The 14414-nt window shown below is 45.3% G+C and overlaps 7 protein-coding genes across 7 annotated transcripts; 2 read left to right on the plus strand and 5 right to left on the minus strand.

The window, feature by feature from the left end:
• Positions 1-121: 121 nt before the first annotated feature.
• On the minus strand, positions 122-3939 carry PHALS_11940 (Nucleolar pre-ribosomal-associated protein 1, N-terminal; the record flags this gene model as incomplete). Its single annotated transcript, XM_024727394.1, has 2 exons — positions 122-158; positions 302-3939. The coding sequence occupies 2 exons, from the start codon at positions 3937-3939 to the stop codon at positions 122-124; spliced, it is 3675 nt and encodes a 1224-aa protein (XP_024577975.1).
• Positions 3940-4122: 183 nt separating this feature from the next.
• On the minus strand, positions 4123-6366 carry PHALS_11941 (uncharacterized protein; the record flags this gene model as incomplete). Its single annotated transcript, XM_024727395.1, has 1 exon — positions 4123-6366. One exon carries the CDS (start codon positions 6364-6366, stop codon positions 4123-4125), a length of 2244 nt encoding a protein of 747 aa, XP_024577976.1.
• Positions 6367-6520: 154 nt separating this feature from the next.
• Positions 6521-7849, plus strand: PHALS_11942 (RxLR-like protein; the record flags this gene model as incomplete). Its single annotated transcript, XM_024727396.1, has 1 exon — positions 6521-7849. The coding sequence occupies one exon, from the start codon at positions 6521-6523 to the stop codon at positions 7847-7849; it is 1329 nt and encodes a 442-aa protein (XP_024577977.1).
• A 63-nt stretch (positions 7850-7912) lies between these two features.
• Positions 7913-9521, minus strand: PHALS_11943 (dynein assembly factor axonemal; the record flags this gene model as incomplete). Its single annotated transcript, XM_024727397.1, has 2 exons — positions 7913-9106; positions 9183-9521. The coding sequence occupies 2 exons, from the start codon at positions 9519-9521 to the stop codon at positions 7913-7915; spliced, it is 1533 nt and encodes a 510-aa protein (XP_024577978.1).
• Positions 9522-9801: 280 nt separating this feature from the next.
• PHALS_11944 (fructose-bisphosphate class ii) lies at positions 9802-10878 on the minus strand (the record flags this gene model as incomplete). Its single annotated transcript, XM_024727398.1, has 1 exon — positions 9802-10878. The coding sequence occupies one exon, from the start codon at positions 10876-10878 to the stop codon at positions 9802-9804; it is 1077 nt and encodes a 358-aa protein (XP_024577979.1).
• A 277-nt stretch (positions 10879-11155) lies between these two features.
• On the minus strand, positions 11156-12362 carry PHALS_11945 (uncharacterized protein; the record flags this gene model as incomplete). The annotated part of the gene is made up of 4 exons (XM_024727399.1): positions 11156-11668; positions 11735-11885; positions 11952-12148; positions 12207-12362. The coding sequence occupies 4 exons, from the start codon at positions 12360-12362 to the stop codon at positions 11156-11158; spliced, it is 1017 nt and encodes a 338-aa protein (XP_024577980.1).
• A 223-nt stretch (positions 12363-12585) lies between these two features.
• Positions 12586-14222, plus strand: PHALS_11946 (e3 ubiquitin ligase; the record flags this gene model as incomplete). The annotated part of the gene is made up of 3 exons (XM_024727400.1): positions 12586-13104; positions 13194-14087; positions 14157-14222. The coding sequence occupies 3 exons, from the start codon at positions 12586-12588 to the stop codon at positions 14220-14222; spliced, it is 1479 nt and encodes a 492-aa protein (XP_024577981.1).
• Between the last annotated feature and the right edge of the window lie 192 nt (positions 14223-14414).

Genomic DNA, 14414 nt, shown 5'->3' on the forward strand with positions numbered 1-14414 from the left:
ACCACGCAGCATAAAAAGAAGCCCGAGCAATTGTGCAGACGTCAGTGAATCAATTTTACGTTTTGACCCAGCCAGCATTTTCAGCGCTGCACTACATGCAGGATCCAACGAGTTCATCCCGTCATTTAGTACTGCATCGATCGATACGTGTCTCAAGACTGTAACTTCAGCTGCGTAGCTCTCTTGTGACATCATCAGCAACCGTTTATAGCAACGTCGTCTTAAGTCATCAGCTAATCGGTGTAAGGCTGAGCTTTGGACCCGCGCAAAAACGTTATAAATACTTGCTATCAGTACACACTTGATATGATCCTCCTCTTCTTTTTGCAATCGCTCTAACAAATGATTTTCGAACACAACTGGAAGCGATGCAGCATCATTGTCACTCTGAATGGCAGCAAACATTGCTTGCAGGATCTTCGTTCCACTTGACACAGTCGATGCATTTTGTATTACGAGTGGCACAAGAGCATTTTCAATAGACTCCACAGCAGTTGAGGCATGGACGCCACCAAATTGGCGAAGAGCTGTAAATCCTGTCGTGAAAAACGATAGGTGCCAATTCTTTTCACTTTGGGAAGTTAAAAGCAGCCATAGCTTACTGGCGAGAATTTTTGCTCGTCTGTGCTTTAAAAGAGAGCCGCTTTCCTTGTTGCAATTCAGTGATGCAATCACTCGTGCGATAATCACAACATGCGGTGAATAACTGGTCATCGCACCAAATTCGTGCAATACATCGTCTAGCACTTGGATCTGAACACTCATAGGAACGTGCGACGCCAAAATCGCAATGAGCGGCACACCAGCGCGTTGGAACAGCAAACGAAGGTCACACAATACAGACATGTCCGTGTTTGGCATTCTGCTGGAGTAAATTCGCAAAGCAACGAGCTGTACTGCGGCCAGCTGTCGCCGGAGTGCACCGTCCATAGTGCTAGTCACCACAGCTTGTAGCTTGAAAAGAATGCGCTTCCAGACTGTTAAAGGAACATTTAAGGCCAGCGCAAATATCATGAGCTGTAGCAACAGCTCGCATAGTTGGTGACATGTGTCTGAAACGACTGAGCCACTTGTGGCAAAAAACCATAGAAGTTGCTCGCACATTTGTGCTGCATCTGATGCTGCAAGCTGCTGGTGATTAAGTCTTTGTCGAACCATGCTCATGACTGTTGCAATAGCTGCGTTTTGGTCCTTCGCATCTTTATCAGCAATATTCAAGAGGACGTGTTGAAGAACAAGAAACACTGGGACTACCTTTGTGAACGCTTGTGCTGCTGCAGAACCCGTCTGTTTTCTCAAAAAAGACATGAGATCTATGCCAGGGTGAGCATACAGATAGTGAATCAAAGGAGTAAACGAGCAATCTGTCGTCATGCAGTCGCGGACAAGTTGATCCCAGGACGAAATAAACTCAGTTGGTGGCACTGCCGATACCGCAACTGTAAAGGCACTCGAATCGCTGTAACGTTGCCACTTGCTGCTAACAGCTTGTCCATATTCTTTTGAAATGGCATTTTTATCAACTTGCTGATCCGAAATAAGTGTTTTGCAATACTTCCACAGCCACACATACGCATCTTCTTGACAGCTCGCCATTTCTGACTCCACACATTGATTCTGCTTCTTGCCATTCGGCGCATCACTTAAACTCTCCTTGGTCTTTTCTTGCAACCTCTCCGCATCGTTGCATACTATCAAACTAATAAATTGGTGTGGATATTGGCTTGTCGGCATCAGCGCAAGTAAAATACGCACACCAAACGCCACGATGCACGGATCGCCACGGTACGCAAACAACTTTGAGTGTTCACCTTTTCCACCACGTGAGTCTAAGAAATGGACCAGAGCGACAGTCACGGGACTCAGCGACGACGAATCTTCTGTTATCACAAGACGTCCCCTGGCGACATACGAAAGTATATTGGCCAGGACCGCACGAACAAGTTCTTCCATAAACATTGCACAGCTTTTGCTACGGCTCTGACGCAAACTTTCAAGCCAAACAGTCACTTCTTCTCCAGCACGTCCATGCACGTCATTTGTGTCATGGCCGAAAATTTCTATCGCTAACAATGTCCTTTGAAGCACTTTTTCACAAATACTTTGAGTATTTTCACATGATGCCATTGCGAACAAGAGCAATATCTGCCGCAACTTGAAGTGTGCATTTGTATCCATGCTTGTTACGAGGAAACGAAGACGTGCAATATCAACTGCTAGCAGCAAGCGTAGCATCTCAGTGACAATGAAACTATGTAGGGGCTGCGCAGAGTTGTGGATGTCCAAATAATGCGATTTTAGAATCTTTGTTAAGTCAACTTTTACCTCTTTTGTTGTTTGTGGAAGAGATGTGAGATACAGACGGAATACAGCTAAAGCACGAACGTAAATGAGAGCACTCCTTCGATCTTGTGACGCACAAAACTTGAGAAGCAACGAGACAAGGGCTTCTGGACTTGGAAGGAGATTCCGAAGCTCCAGTTGCACTTGGGAAGCAAGATTGAGCGACACTAATGTCGATGCTAGGCGTTCGTAACGTTTTAAAATCGCTTCAATGATACCTAAAGACGAGTAAATAACGAGATGATTATTGTACTGAATACAGCGAGAAAGCTCTTTACGGTAATTGCCAGGTGCAATCAGCCGTGATGCAACTGACTCGGCAGAACACCAGGACACATCACTGCTCGTATGCGTGGGCATTCCAATTCTCACTGCTTTCAACGAGCATGAAAGTAGTCTTTGGAACAAAGACGCAACACAAAACCAGCGGAAAACGGGCTTTGGCTCAAGTTGGAGCGATAACGCAGAAACATACTCGGCGAGAAATCCTGGGTACCTGGCAAGGATGCGTAAAACGAGATTCTGTGCCTGTGTGCTGCGTAAAAGTTCATTTAGGCCAATCGTGCCAATAGCATTGCGAATCACTTTGAGAGCATACACCTGTTCTGACGTGATGTCATCTTCACGCTGCAAGTGTGATACCTTCTTAGCCCAGAACAGTCGAAGAGCATGCTTCTGGGGCACACTATACAGTGTACTATGATCAAAGAAAAGAGCGTTTAATACACGCAGCGCCGCATCGCGAATACTCTCGTCGTCGACCCCATGCAACAAGGCTATCAACTGATGGATACAAGTGGCGTTGTATACCACTAATTTGCTCTTGTGCTCTACATTCTTGTTGTGAAGCACCAAGTTCCCCAATTGATCAAATATTGTCGTCAGCATTGTAACCGAGTCGCCGTCCAAACTCTTAAACAACGTTGATGTTAGACCACCCTCTTTGGTAGCAAAACGGAAGACACTTGTATCTGGACACGCAGTAAGTGCTAACACAAGATCGACATAAGCCGCTCTTAGTTGGAACGATGCTTCGACAATTTTTCCATCTTCCATAACCTCGGGCTTCTTCCAGCGCCTTGTCGCCAGCTTCACAAAGGCTGGACACTGGAAGTTGAACAATCGAACAAGCTCTCGAGCTGTAGCACCACTGACTTTTGCCACTGCTGCAAGAAGTTCCAACGCACGAAATTCAATAAGTGGCTTGTCACTCCAAGTCAAAAGTTTTTCAAGTTGCGAGGTCTTTTCGCGCACTACACGGAGAGCCAACGCATCAGCCTGCGTGGCATCTTGCCGCTGTTGCGTCTTTAACAAGTGCGTGACGAGATGTAGAAATTCTGCAAAGCTCTCACGTCGTTCCCAGCGAGTACCAACACCGTGTTGGTCTGGCCACACGCGCAATAGAAGCTCACATTGAGAGTGGATGGCCAGGAACTGGAGAGATAGCGAGGACGCATTCTCGGCAGTGAACTGAGACGCATCATTGGTTTCAGTGGGTGGCGATAAAAGCAATGCGCGGGAAAACGATAACAGCGCATCGTCTAAAGGCTGGTGAGTGCGCTCCGCTGCCAATAGAAACTCGCGCAGCGCCGCCATTTGCCACAACTGTTGGTGTCCAGGACCTGCGTATACTTCATGTATACGGGTATACTTTCGTAAAAAAAATACATTGATATTTCTTGATGAAATATTACGTCAGGCTTGTCATTAAGAAAGAATTTGATACATACAACAACTTGAATGTCCCTATGGTGGAAGCAAGCCTGAATGTGGCAATCTTTATGCAGATAGCGGGCATATTGGATCGGGGGTCAATAGTAACGAGCCTTGGGTGCTAGGCTGGGATCGTGAGATGCTGGGATAATACTCTGGTGACAACGCGTTCTCTCCAGCCTCAATCCTAAATTCTACGACATTTGTTTCATTCTTCATGTACGCATGTCGGTACTTACGCCATCCCCAAGGACGCCGACGTTGAAAGCGACGAAAAGTATCTTGAAGACCCAAGTCAATTAACTCGTAAAATTGGAGCTCTCGAGGTGATCGTCGTAGGGTGCCAATGATATCGTCAAGTGGTATAAAACACCACCGAACGCATTTGTATAGACGAATCACATCTTTAGCTCGTCCATTGTATTTTTGAGGTACTTGATTAGCAGAACTGCCAAGATAGTTGAAACTTTTACCAAATACCAGCTTATTTAAGCATCGTAACAACGTTCGCTCGCCTCCAGGAATTCGTAGCCGATCGCTTCGCAATACAAGCACAAGAGTCTCTATAGGTAATCTCTGCATCTCGGACACTACCATGAGATCGGACAACTCGGTCGATGCTTCATGCGGAGCCGAATAAAAAAGCGTCGTTTGCAGCAAAAAGTGGTATATACTGCAGACGGGATCCCCCCAAACAAAGAATCTGCCTCGAAACTGGACTTTTCCAGTACCTTCAGGCTGAAAGGCTGCAGTTGAAGCAACAGGAGCTACCGGCGACGGAGGGACAAGATCCCCCCATTGACTATACTGCTTACGACAGTGCTGGTACTCGATTATTACCTCTTGAAATACTTCAGCATGATCAGGTTGAGCTCGCCAATACTTGACCTTCATTTGTCCACGTATCCAAAAATGGGGATCAGTGTCAAAACCAATATAGTCATCTGGGTCAGTTGTTAATAGCTGAGGTGACGAAGATTGAATGATACGCCACAAAATTGGCATGTTATCTGTAATGTCAATGCGAACTTGAAGCTGAAACTTGCCAAATTCGAGCAACGTGAACAAATTACCCTCACCGGGTTTTACTTCGAGTTCCACAGGTTCTCTTTCCAAGTATGGTTTCCACTCCGGGGCAAAGTAACGGTGCATAGCACGAAGAGAAGGCGGATATGGCGTCTGAAACCGGTTATTTAACCATTTGCTTAATGCATCTAGTAAATTCCTCCAAAATTCTACTAGCCGGATATTATTGATAAGTCCCACCATAGCTCGAATTAATATATCGTGGTGTGCTAACCGACTTATATAGACACACCGCATATCGGCTAGTACTTTTTGATAGTGCTCAGGTTTTAATGCCTTGACAAACTCCAGTAAGTCATCGCACAAAATTTGACGCATAACCTTACGTGGCAAAGTTGAAGCATCCAGCATCAGCTCCATCCACGTTGATGTCGTCACGTGTCGAATTGCAACTATCAGGCTGAAATACAGCATTGAATGTCTCATTCCTAACCACTGCCCAAGCTTCACCGCTTGTATAGCATTGCAGTCGTTGATCATTCGCACTTTGAATCTGTATATATATTCGACTGCCGTGACCACAGCTCCAATATTTGTTCCTTCAATCTTCACATGCATCACGCCTCTTTGCTGCTCTCTTTCTCTCTCAAGACGAGAAAGAGTGACTGGATTCAGCACATCCACTTCACTAAATAAGCTTCTAGCACGACGTGATTTGCACGCAATGGTTTGTTCAATAGGCGGCTGGTTTTCGTCTGTCACTGTATCAGGATCACTTCGTGGCCTCTTTCGCAGTTGGTCAACAATGGGACTGTCTTGTCGAGCTGCATTATCCAGGTATTCATGAGCTACGCAACGTACGTAATCTAGACGTAAAGCTTGATAGTTACGAAGTGGACACTTGGAATAGTTCGCAGCTTTGGCTTTGATCATGCGTAGCTCCTCGTGTTCCAGTACCTTGAGCGCAATCGCTCCATCTTTCCTTTCGGGCAAATGCCGTAACTGTCGTAGCTGCTTGTAGAACCATGGACAGCGCAATTGTAACACCGAAAGGTGAAGAGCAACTGCGCATCCGTCCGAATGCAGTACAATGTCTGGCGGATCACATTCGGTGGGTGGAACATTTGTCGATTTAGTGGATGCGCCGATCAGTTCCTGAGGCTCCTGGCGGGACACTGGTACCCTTGATGGAATACCAAATTTAATGCCATATTCATTTACACCAGAAGGATTTGTCTCATCCAGCTGCAGCACACTCCGATCACTTTCTACTACGCGATACATGCGATCGATTAGTGGTCGCCGGTCAAAACTTATTAGGTAGCATATTGGTTTAATCTTAAGTAAAGCTTTTAATTCTGCTATACTTTGTTGAAGTTGCTGTTTTTAGTATCTAATTGTTAAAACCCAAATTTTCCAGGCTCGCGAAATGAAAAACATGTCTCTAATCACGCGACTTGCGAAGCTTTTGATGCTCTCTGCAGCACTATGTGCTGCCAGTGACGCCTCTGAGATGACTCAAAAGATTTTGCGCGAGCACATGTCTACCAAGACGCTGTATGCGCCGCCAATGAGGTCGAATCCTGATTCTGTGGATGATACGTGTACCCCTGTGCAGCTCAATTTTGTTATCCGTCATGGAACCAGAAATCCCACAATTAAAGATATCACACGAATCAACAACACGCATAGTCGAATTCTTACAGCTCGTAACAAATCAGTCCCGTCGTGGGTGGAGAGCTGGAAAAATCCGTATCCAAAGGAGACAGAGGCGTGGCTGGCAGACCCCGGCATTCGTGAGTTGATCGAAATTGGGCACCGACTTCGAGCTCGTCTATCACCTTTGGCGGTATATTATAATGCTAGTAAATTTGTCTTTGATCATACGTGGAAAATTCGTACAAAGCAGAGTGCTCAAGCCTTTGCATTTGGGTTTTTCGACGGCGTGCAACCAGTTTACTATCACAGTAGTCCGATCGGAAAAGACGAAGTACTGCGATTTTACGATAATTGTCCAGCTTTTCAGACTCTGATCGATACAAACAAGAGTTCAACTATCGAGCATAGCAAATATCGCGACAGTGAACAGATGCAGAAAAATCTGATCAAATTTCAGAAAGTGGCAAATTTTGCTGATGCAACACAAAAAGATATGGAAGCAGCGTATGCAGGGTGTGCATTTGATGTCGCTGTGCAAGATGTGTACGATCATTGGTGCTCCTTTTTTGACGATGAAATGCTGCTTTCGATGGATTATTTTCAAGATCTAAAACATTTTTATCGAAAAAGTCATGGTCATGCTCTGTCCTACGAAATTGCGACGCCACTGTTACAGGATATATTCCGTTCGATGAAGAAACGTGTGTTGGCAAACAGTGGCATTGAAGGGTACTTTCGCTTTGCTCACGCTGAAACTATCCTGCCATTGGCATCACTTTTGAATGTAAGCTACTTTGACCGCCACACTAGTGATCGTGAAGGGCACTTTCGGGCAGACACACCACTCAATTTAGCACTGCAGCGAAAGTTTAAAAGTTCCACGTTGGCACCGTTTGCAGCGAACATTGGCTTTGTTCTCTATGAATGTGCCAACCATGATGAAGAAGCAAAAGACACGGCCTTTAAGGTGAAAACGCTGCTTAATGAGCGTGAGGTACTCTTTAATGAATGCGAAGGCCAAGCGCTTTGCCCATTTGATGTCTTGGAGACAATCTTTTACCGGTGGCTGTACGAGTTTAATTTTCAAGAACAGTGCATACTAGTCTAATATCACATCATATTGAAAGCAATAAATTTGCAGAATGAATAACATCGTTACTGTTTCTTTCAGCTAGTCCAGCTCATTTAATTCTGTATGAGTGGGTGGCGGTAGAGGCGGCATAATACGTGTCGCTTGTTCAACCCAGACGGTTTGCTTCACTGGGGAAGGATTAGGGAGAAGATATTCATCAGTCATACTCGAATGGGTAAGTGGTGCTTCTTGTTTAATTTTCTGTGATGATTGAACGTCGTTTGTATCCTTCGCTTCGCCTGTCTTTGACAATGATGCTGCTAAAGTGTTAGCAATCGGTGCAGGAGGTAGCGTCACTGCTGACGAAGGTGTCAAGGGAGCATCAGCTTGCATCGCACTGTTTATTTGATCACTGCTACTAGAATCAATATGAAGCATTATGCTTTTAGTTGGGGCTTCCGGTGCGGAGGAGGCTCTAATACCCTCAGAAACCTGAAACAAGGTATTGACCAAGGAATTTTCGCTTGACGTAGTGGCAGCCCCCAGGGAAGCGCATTGATGCAGAACTTCCATACGTTTCATATCGACTGGGATCGCTTCAGCTGCAGTTATTTTGTTTGATATTGTACCGTAGTCATCTTCGATGTTTCCTTCATTCTCATTTGTGGCTATGTCAGCATTAGAAACACGCTCGGCTGGCGCATTGACAACGGATTCCCACCGTTTCTCGCGCTCTTGTTGCAAAAGAGCACAATCTTGAACTGGTATGACTTTTTCACCTGAAAAAATATTAAATTCCTCGGTTCTTTGCTCTGGAGTTTCGGCTATGCTTCGCCGTTTCTCATCTTCTTGTCTTTTTCGACGACCTTCAATCATCATCTGCTCAAAATACAAAAAGTTCCTGTCATCTCTCTCCTTCTTTTCACGTCGTATCGCATCCATCTCCCGACGTTCCGCCTCTTGAGCCAGCTTCATATCTCCGCTGGAAGCTTCAAGTGCCTTTCCCCATGCTTCAACGCGGCGCCGTTCATCGTCAAAAACTGGTCGATCATCCAAGTATTTCAGTTTACGACAACGGTATATCATAGTTTTTCGATATTGTTTGATGTGTTTCACAACTTCGTTGCCTTGCAAGTACAAAACCTTGAGCTTCGGTAGCCGAGCGAGAATATCCACGATTTCAACATCACTGATACGATTGCTTTGAATGTCCAGAACGGATAGACTTGGTACACGAAGCACATGTGCGATGTCCTTCGCGCTCGTCAAATAGTTGCCTTTGAGTGCTAAACTCTGCCAAAAGTAAAATTAATCGATCATAACTCAAATAGATTACGGAAACATTCGGGACACGAGAAGTCTGACTTACCGTGAGATGCTTGAGATGGTCAAGATTTTCAATGCACGAAACTTGGTTTTGAGAGAGATTGAGCGTGTCCAACAAAAGTTGTGAGCCCAATCCCTCAATTTTCTGAATAAGGTTTTCATGTAAATAGAGCGTACGTAGCTCTTTCTGATTCTCAAGACCTTCAATTTGTGTAAGTCCATTGCCTTCAAGCCACAATGCCTTTAATCCTGTGTATTCTTCTAGATTTTTAATGCTACGAAAACCCTTGTAGTGCAGGTACAACTTGTCATTGATGGCCGGCGTCACGTACAAATCATTGTCCTTACAGATTTTTTTTAACACCTTCTTATCCATCTCCATTTTGCGGATCGGTCGTGAACTTGTTCAGATATCGTCCACAAGTTACCCGTTGCGTCTTTTCGAGATTAGGACGAGTGGACCACACCTCTAGCTTTGAACGCCAAGAATCGGGACCATCTCTTCATACATATTCTCTAGAAAGCTCTCACAGAATATTCATTTAAGTTGGATATCTCAAAACAGTATGCTTTTTAGTTCTTTTAAAAAGCTAGCTAAGCACTATATGAGCCATAGCAGATACTCAAATCAAATCGACCCAGTATTTCTTCCAATCGAATGCTTACAGGACGTTGACGCAGTTGAGGTCACGGTACGCTTCATGCAAACGAGCAATCATTGCCTCCTCCGACTTACGCACCCATACACGTGGATCATAATACTTCTTGTTTGGAGCGTCCGGGCCATCGGGATTGCCAATTTGGCCTTGCAAAAAGTCCTTTTTCTCTTCGTAAAACTTACGCAGACCATTCCAGTACGCCCATTGCGTATCCGTGTCAATGTTCATCTTAACTACACCATTGCTTACAGCCGTCTGGATCTCTTGGGCCGTCGAGCCAGAACCACCGTGGAATACAAAAAACACAGGTTTTTCCGACGCAATAGATTTTTCTTTAGCAATGTGCTTCTGGAAGTCGCCAAGAATCTCCGGGTGTAGTTTTACATTTCCTGGTTTGTACACACCATGCACATTTCCAAAGGCAGCGGCAATCGTAAAGTAGGGTGATACAGAGCCGAGCTCGTTGTAAGCGAGCAATATATCCTCTGGCTGAGAATAAAGCGAGGCATTGTCGACGTTGCTGTTGTCTACACCATCTTCCTCGCCACCGGTAATGCCCAATTCAACTTCAAGAATCAAATTTAGCTTGGCCATGCGCTCGAAATACTTCTTGCTGATAGCAATATTCTCCTCCATTGGTTCTTCCGACAAGTCAAGCATGTGCGAGCTCCACAGAGCAACGCCATGCTCGGCAAAGTATTTTTCATCAGCTTCTAGCATACCGTCAAACCAAGGCAATAGCTTTTTGGCACAATGGTCCGAATGAAGAATCACCGGAATGCCATAGTGTTTAGCCATAGCACGTACATGATAAGCAGCGGCAATAGCGCCAAGAATTGAAGCATTCTGATTCTTGTTGTCGATGCCTTTACCAGCGTAAAAAGCAGCGCCCCCGTTCGACGTCTGGATGATAATAGGTGATTTGGTGTCGCGAGCGGCTTGTAGCGCGGCATTTGCCGTCGATGACGACGTCACGTTCACAGCTGGGATGGCAAAATTGTGCTCCTGAGCATATTTGTACACCTTGATCACGTCCTCACCATTAAGAACGCCAGGCTGCACGATATCAAGAAGACCCATGTTAAGTTGAAGAGGGTAGAGGGTGGGGGGAGAAACAAGATTTAAAGTGACCCCACGTTGCTTGATCGGGGTATCCGGGTCGACCCATCAAGCTTGACCCACCCATTGAGCATTTATTTGAAAGGTGACCTTTTATTCCTTAGATTTTCATCCAGCAGATTCTTCGGTTGTCAATTATTTATCATGAGCAACTTTTATATAATATTCACTATGGTCTATTTTGTAGTCACAGAATCTGGCTACAAAGCATCCAGATATTTCACCAAACATAAGTTCCCTATTCTAAATTGCTCTTGACAATGTCAATTTGTTTGGCAAAAGCAGTCTCACCGACAACTAAGGCTTCTTCCTCTGCCGAGGTCAGCTCGGGCATTTCCTTAAGACATGCGAGGATAGTTGATTCTGTATTGCTTAATTTATTGAGAGCATCAGCAATCTCATTCATCCCAATCGGAGGGTACAATGCCGCGCCGAAATCCACAATGGCATCCTGAGCCTCGGAGTAGCTTACATCTAGTTTGGCTGTCCATTTGAGGTACGCATCCTGGTCATTTGAGATCGTCAGCTTTTTTAGTGTGAGTACGCCACGCTTCATTATGGCCGCGCTCATTGTCAAAAGCTTGAGCCCATTTTGAAACAGTGTCCTCTCCTCCTCGGTCAGCTTCGAGTCAAATCCAAACTCGTCTTCTTGTTCCACCTCATCCAAGGCCGCAACTTGACCATTGTCGTCTGTTTGTTCGACAAGGAACTCATTCAGCTCATCAATTGTTGAGTTTAGCATCGTAATACACTAAACAGCGCAAAAGACGACATAGTCATTACACTTATTCATGTCAAAGATGTCTACATTGCGCACCTGTAGCATGCTGCGCTTCGACGCCACGCAATTTGACTTTGACACACGAGCGGTAGAATATTCCCAGACCTGGCCGGTAAATTGTGGTATGCGGTCCAGGTCCCCTTTTTCAATGGCCTTCACGAGACTGTGCAAGCTTTTGATGAGTCGACTGCATAGAAAAGCATCAGCCCCGGTTAAATGGCCTCATTCCTGCAATCTATCTCAACTCACGCACATTGCATCGCTAAGAATCTCCGCCGCGAGCGATGGTCCAGCGCCACAGAACAGCGCAACGTTGGTGGCGGCAAGCAGCTGCTCGCAAGGTTTGCCCAGCGCCTCACATATACTGGCACTTTCTACTTTGGTTGGCGTTGTTTTTTTGCTATACACAAGTGAGAATTTGGTGACCGTGTGACCTATGGCTTGGGCTGTCTAAAATGAACAACCTTCAGCAAATCGCGGTAGACTTTTGATTAGATCGAAAGCTTACCGCAACGAAAACGTCTCGAGCAACATCAAACTCCGTCTGCTGCAACCAAAAGGCAGGTTGGAAGCAATGCTGCTTTTTATTCTTCTCCTGTAACTGCTCCAAGTGGTTTAAATGTTCGTGAAGTTGCGCGTCAAACGATGTCAAGCTATTCGCCATAACTTGCGTGGTGGAGCGTCTATTGCAAAACCAGGTAAATGGTGTAGTCATTCCAACTCAAACTGTGTATCAAATATCGCATTTCAGTGTTTCTCGCGGCAACTTTTACTACATTTAATTAAACTTTGGAATTGGATTGGGCTGCGTAACAGCCCAATCCTGGTCATCTACCTCATCTCTTTAAACACCTTTGCATTTCAACATACTCCAGAAGCTGATAAAAATGATAGACTTTGGGGAAGATGAGTGGCAAGATGAGTGGGAGTGGCCTGCAGACTGCAAGGCTCAGCGAGAGATGGAAAGCCATCTACGTTGTCAGATCTGTGGCGATTATTTCCACGGCCCTGTTTTGCTTCCTTGTTCGCATACATTTTGCTCTGCCTGTGTTCGGAGATTTTTGCAGAGTAAAGGGGCGCATGGCTGCTGTCCGTCATGCAAACATCCTTGTACATCGCGAGATTTAGTGCCAAATCGCGCATTAGAGCAAGTAACACTGCTCTTTGAGACGTCAAAGCCAGAACTACTGAGACGACTGCAATGTACAACAGTGCCTAGTTCAGCAACTTGTACACCCACAACAGAGAAGGGTAAGATTAAAAAGACGAAATACGACAAGCCGGAACGATTGCCGGTTATGTCGTACAGTGTTATGCGGGACAAGGAGGTGAGGAAGCTATTGGACTCGATTAATGTCCGAGTGCCGACCAAGAATCGGGAAGAGATCATTCAAATTCACAAAGAGGTGAGGAGCAATAAACTTTTTGCCTTTTTCCTGGCAATTTTGTTTAAACACTGTTTGGATTTGTCCTTTGTATCGTGTTTGCCATGTAGTATGTGCTACTGTCGAATGCTCAGGCGGACTCAGTGAATCCAAAAAGTATCAAAGAACTTCGCGAGGAAGTAGTGCGGAATCATTATGCACGAATGCAGCAAAAGGCCAAGACAGATGCATTCAAACGCAGTCATAGCGGGGATGAAAATGCTGCAAGTGGAAATATAGCGTCACCATCGTCCGGGGTCACGATACAAATGCGTGCTAATTTTGAGAAACTTCGACAAGATATTGCAGACCGAAAAGCAGGAAAGACTTTATCGAATTCGACACAAACGACCACTGGATCACTCACAAATACACCAGCACAGGCAACTTCAAAGGACGACGATGACGTTGTATCGGCTGTAGGTGTATGGCGTCACTTTTGTGCTTTGGACACGAGTATCAAACAGGAATTCTATGTAAATTCGGTTACACATGAGATTCGAACGGAGCTGCCTTCGCCACTTGTTCAAGAGCAGTCGCCCGCGAATCGCTATGACGATCTAAATGGTGTAGCGCGTGCTTTTGTAAGGAAGGGATCCACCGATGTGAGTCCAGACGATGAGGTGAAGGTAGCAACTTCGGTAAAAGGCAAGACTAAAGCACAGCGAGCAATCGCACCAGCTTTCGCTTCACCCGATGCAACCTCAGAGCTTCAAAACGCTAGTGAGGGTATTGTGATTTCTGATAATGGACATTTAGAGGAGGGTACAGATGAGGTAAGTGGGGACAAGAAAAGAGAAGGCTTTGGTAAGCGCGCTAGAAGCGATGATGATACCGATGCAGCGAATGACTTGATTTACGCAATCGAAGACACAAATGAGACGCCAAGCAAATGGCAGTGCTCGCGATGTACACTAATTAACGAAGACAACTGTCACCAGTGCGAAGCTTGCGGCTACGAACCTGTTTCCTCCTCAGCCAAGAAACGCATACGCAAAAAGTTGCACTTTCAAAGCAAAATATCTATGTCATAGACTTTACTATTATCTCGCAAGTTGTTTCCATTACGAGGCATCGAAGAATGGCTGCGTAATATCTAGTCTTACGAAAGCAGCTTTTTGAATTCTTCGTATTCGATTTCACCACTTCCATCCGAATCCAGCTCATTCAACATGCGGTCGATATCAATAGGCAAGCCGAAGTCTTTTTTGATAAGCTGCACTAGCATTTTGCGTTCGACATGACCTGTTTTATCAGGGTTACCTCCACAAGCCACAAAAGCGTCAATCAAG

This window comes from Plasmopara halstedii (assembly GCF_900000015.1).
Source record: "Plasmopara halstedii genome assembly, contig: Scaffold_555, whole genome shotgun sequence".
Classification (NCBI taxonomy): Eukaryota; Oomycota; class Peronosporomycetes; order Peronosporales; family Peronosporaceae; genus Plasmopara; species Plasmopara halstedii.